General features: G+C 33.0%; 1 protein-coding gene across 1 annotated transcript; it reads right to left on the bottom strand.

Annotated features, from left to right (window-relative positions):
- Positions 1-292: 292 nt before the first annotated feature.
- LOC107856453 (pheromone-processing carboxypeptidase KEX1-like) lies at positions 293-1,099 on the bottom strand. Its single transcript, XM_016701463.2, has 2 exons — positions 832-1,099; positions 293-741 (listed from the first exon to the last, which is right to left on the bottom strand). The coding sequence occupies exons 1-2, from the start codon at positions 1,097-1,099 to the stop codon at positions 293-295; spliced, it is 717 nt and encodes a 238-aa protein (XP_016556949.2).
- Positions 1,100-4,781: the final 3,682 nt, after the last annotated feature.

Genomic DNA, 4,781 nt, shown 5'->3' with positions numbered 1-4,781 from the left:
CCACCAAGAAGCATCAAGAATCTTAAAGTTTAAAACTTTTCAGCTATTTCAAGCACTCTAACAACATCCACAATCCACAAAGAAAATCTAAAGCTCAAAACTTTAATTGAAAAAACTTCAAGAACTTAGCTTTTACAGTCACACAAGAACAAGAAAAGAGCATCAAGATTCAAGAAACTTAAAGTTCAAAATTTTAATTCAAAAACATAAGCTTTTTGAAGATACACAACAAAGAAAGTAGTATCAAAACTCAGCACAAGCTAGTACATGTAACTACTAAAAATAGTAAAAATTAGATTCTTCTTCTTTTCTTTTTATGAAGTTCACATTCCTTCCCATCTTCTTCCTTCTCCTTCTCATTATCATCATCATCATGATCATGATCATCATCCTCTTCCTTATCCTCATCTTCATCATTATCCTCGTCCCCGTCCTTGTCCTCATCCTCGTCCTCATCCTCATCCTCATCCTTATCCACTTCTTTCTCGTCCTCCTCCTCCCCTTCCTCCATGTCAATAAACATACCATCTAGATCATTCAATGTGTTAAGTATTTCATTTTCATCAATATCAATCTCATGTATTTGACTATCATCCTCTTGAAAAGCTACATTTAATGTATGAGGTTGCTCTACTTTTTTGGGAATATCTAAAACAGAGTGTGCCTTTATTGGGCAAATGGCTAACCATTCACTCACTGTCTTTTTTACAGTAGGATACATTTCAGAATACACCTGAGATGCTTACACAGCCATAATAAATGGTTCATATTTGTTAAACAGTCTTCTCTTGTTAACATCAATAAGATTATACTGTGGATGCACTCTTGTACCGTGCTTTGGTGTTGGATCAAACCAAGAACATTTAAATAACACGGTTAGCTTGAATGGTAATGCATTATACTGTAGTTGCAAAATCTCTATCAATCGACCATAGTAATCAATATTATCTGCACTATGGCTAGAGCCCTTGATGCATACACCAGTATTTATCGTAGATTTATTTGAACCGTATTCTTCAGTGTGAAACTTGTAACCATTTATGACATATCCATTAAAGAGTTGAACCATATGTAATGGCCCTTCTGCAAGATCTTTCATGATTTAATTAGTAATGTCGGAAGAAGGATTCTGTGCTTATTGACATTATAAATAGTTAGACATCGATTAAGATTGCATTTTATGAATAATAGAGAATAATTAAAAATAATTTAGACCTATTAATACTTACATATTTTTCAAACCAAGATGCAAACTCTATTTCAAGTTTAGCGTCAATCTAGCATAAATGTCCGACTCCTAAAGAAAGAATTGTTGGGTGGCGTTGGTTCAAATCCAAACTCAAGATAATACTATTATCTTACCCTGCCTCGGAGTGTGTATATAAGAGAGAGAGACAGAAAGAGAGCTTCATGGTTGTTTGATGGTATATAGATTGATGATAGTAATTTGTAAATCAAGAAGCGTTGAAGTTGTAAATTGAACATTGCATTAACAATCAGTGCATATTGAAAGCTTGACGAAAATATCATCTAGAAAAGAAGCTGCCAGCTTCATTATTTCGAATATGGGTAGAAACCTAGCTAAGGCAGCTATATTTTAGAATCAATATGTGATTTCAACTTTTATTTAATGATTTATAGAATCAATATTTGATTACCCACAAATATTAAAAATAATTTGTCTAATTTTACTTATTCAGTATGAAACATTAAAGTATAATTTATCATCTTATATCTACTTTATCTCTGTTAGTAATTACTATTCATTTTTCCACCATTTATATGACAATAATTAATTGAGTGCTTATCAATTCAAATATGAACAAGTCAAGATGGATGGAGAAAGTAGTGCACAGTTAGTTAATGTTTGATACTTAGTGCATAGTTAGTTAATGTTTGATACTCTACTTAATCCAATATCATTGAATTGTTACACTTTTTTATGGTTCAAAATGAATGATTTTTTAAGAAAAAATTCTTTTGGCCACAATAGTAAAAAATTCATTCACACTATAAATTAGTTTCTTTTTTTTTTGACATTTTTGCCCCTTTCATTCTAAATTTTAAATTCTATCATTACTTATTTATTACTATTTTCCAATACATTGGAAACTATCCCAATACATATGGAAATGAACAAGTTAACATGATTTTCATAAATATGATTGCATAGTATGTATTGCTTGAAAAGAATAGTCTAGGATAAAAATAATGATATAAAATTAATTATTTATATTTTCATATAGCCACAATAAATGTGACCAAAGTAGTTTTATCTGAAAATTTAAATTTAACATATATACTTATGTCAAATTAATATATTTGTTAGGAAAAATATACACCCCAAAAACAACTTATGTTTCTTTTTGAAAAGAATAGTCTAGAATAAAAATAATGATATAAACTAATTAATTATATTTTCATATAGCCAAAATTAATGTGACCAAAGTAGTATTGTCTGCAAATTTTAATTTAACACAATATACTTATGTATCATATTTACTTAATTATTTATTTTATTAGATAGATTATTCTTAATTTTTATGCCTCTTCTATTTTATGAGTGAAAATTTCAATTGTTTCGCAGTAACTCTGTAATACCCAAAAAAAATCCAATTGAATATTAGCTCCATGTTTTCATAGTACATCATGGTTCCTTGGTAGTTTCATGATCAAGGTTGATGTGTCTCAAATATGTCCTAGCTATTGTGCGAATCAAAACATTCCTTGCCGATTGAATTCTTGAGAAGGATATTGGTATCATCAATTTCAAATGAGAATATATCTCATTATACTATGAATTTATGATCCCATGACCTACCAACGGATAGATAATGTAATAATCTTTCTGTCGATACCAAATTCGCCTAAAATGGACACCCGGTGAAGAAGTTATGGCTATTTTAAGTTTCTACTGTAAGACGAATGTCATTTCAGTGCATGGCGCATCGCGCCGAAGGACAAAATGGCACTCGTCAATTTCCATAAATCCTCCGCGATAGCCCCGCTTCGGTCCAAGCTTCCAGGTCACAATAATTGGCATTTTACCAAGCACTGTGTCGCCCCGGGGCCCTAAATCGGGATAAATTTTCCGTAGATTTTAGTTTTTATTTTAAACTCCTCAAAGGCAATATGGTAACTTTCCAAAACCCTATATATACTCTTGAAACACGGAATTGAAGACAAAAAGTATCCCTTTACATTAATTTTATCAAAATTCACTCAAGAACAGTCCAGAACAAGTCTAGGGTTTCCATTGGGGTTTTAAGTTTCAAGCAAATTCAATCGTAGATTCCATGAATTCTTAATCTAAGGTATGCATAGTGTTCATCTATGGATCCAATCCGTTCATAGAGCTCAAGAATCATGTTTTTAAATGTTATTTTGTAAACTTTTTGTTGTGATATAAGCATGTACATGTTGATGATTGTTGTTTAAGTTTCAAAATGATATCTAAAGATGTTTTCATGAAATATATGTGGTTGTTAGTTCAAAAATATGAACTTTAGGTGGTTTGATATGATGCAAGTATGAAATCCACCTATGCTTTAAAGAATGCATGCAAGGTGTTTGATAAAATTCCTAGAATGCTAGAAACCCATAATTACATGATTCCATGATATCTAAATGACAAGTCCATATTAGCTATACACTTCCATATGAATTTCCATGATATTTGTGTTGTTGTTGTTGTGGCATGAAGCATGTGTGATAATGGAAATATGAATTATATACACGAAATGTATCCATGCTCTCCCTACCATGCTGAGATGTGAATAAATACATAAAGTATACTATCCCCTACTTATAATATTGTGAATTGTGGACTCTAATCTTGTGATCAAGTCATGTCATGTGTGCCAGTTTCCTTCTATCGAGTCCTGGGGGTATTTGTACCTGAAAAATATAGCTATGTTCCTAGACCTATGTCACGTGCCACGATAAATCTCAGTCAAGCTATACTCTATAGAACTCAGTCAGTCATGTGACTCAGGAAATATCAGAAATCTCATAAGCTCAGTTAACTCTCAGATAATAGTACTACTCCATCAGTCAATGGATGTTAGTTATTCAGTCCATGTACAGCCAGTTGAATCATGTTCAGTCCCTTTAGATGGGAGTAGAAGTTATCACCGAGTGAACCCAAGGATGGGAACTCACCTGCCAGTTCAGGGTGTGATTCTTAGAAGTCATCCTTGTGTTCCAGAACTACGTAGCTAATGTAGGTTGAGACATCTTAACCTATTAGATTAGGGTTGATGAGGGGGCTTAACCTGTTAGTTTAGGGTTCCACCATTCTCACTTTGAGTACCTGCCAGATAAGGGTTACTTACAACTGTTCTTACCAGTGGTGCCGTATTAACACCCTTCCAGTCGGGGCAGAGATTGGACCCCAGCTTAGCCGTAGTGGTATACATGGGGCATGTCGGTTAAACAACTACCTCCCATAATTTCAGTATCAGTCTCAGTAAAAGAACTCAGACAGTTCTTCAAATATCAGTTTACCAGGACTGTTAGATACAGTCAAATTCAGTTATAGCACAAGACTCAGAGAGTTCTACCAGATTCAGGGCTGTCAAACACAGTCGCTCATGTTATCAGAACTACAGTTCCAGTCATGTATTAGCATATAGATTTAGCTACCACGTACTCATGATCTCAATTACTATGTATGTATGTTTGTACTCTTACGTTCATATCAGTCAGTCAATTATCATTATTCATGCATGTAAACCCTTTGCATTAGCCTACCTCACTCGTATACTCAGTACTCCAGTTGT

This window comes from Capsicum annuum, chromosome 10 (assembly GCF_002878395.1).
Source record: "Capsicum annuum cultivar UCD-10X-F1 chromosome 10, UCD10Xv1.1, whole genome shotgun sequence".
Classification (NCBI taxonomy): Eukaryota; Viridiplantae; Streptophyta; class Magnoliopsida; order Solanales; family Solanaceae; genus Capsicum; species Capsicum annuum.
The sequence above is the reverse complement of the archived record's forward strand: the minus strand, read 5'-3'. Positions and strand labels throughout refer to the sequence as shown.

Coding starts and splice junctions, on each gene's coding strand:
- LOC107856453 (XM_016701463.2), bottom strand. CDS start 1,099: ATGAAAGATCTTGCAGAAGGGCCATTACATATGGTTCAACTCTTTAAT. Junction 742..831: donor TGATCCAACACCAAAGCACG/GTACAAGAGTGC, acceptor TGGCTGTGTAAG/CATCTCAGGTGTATTCTGAA.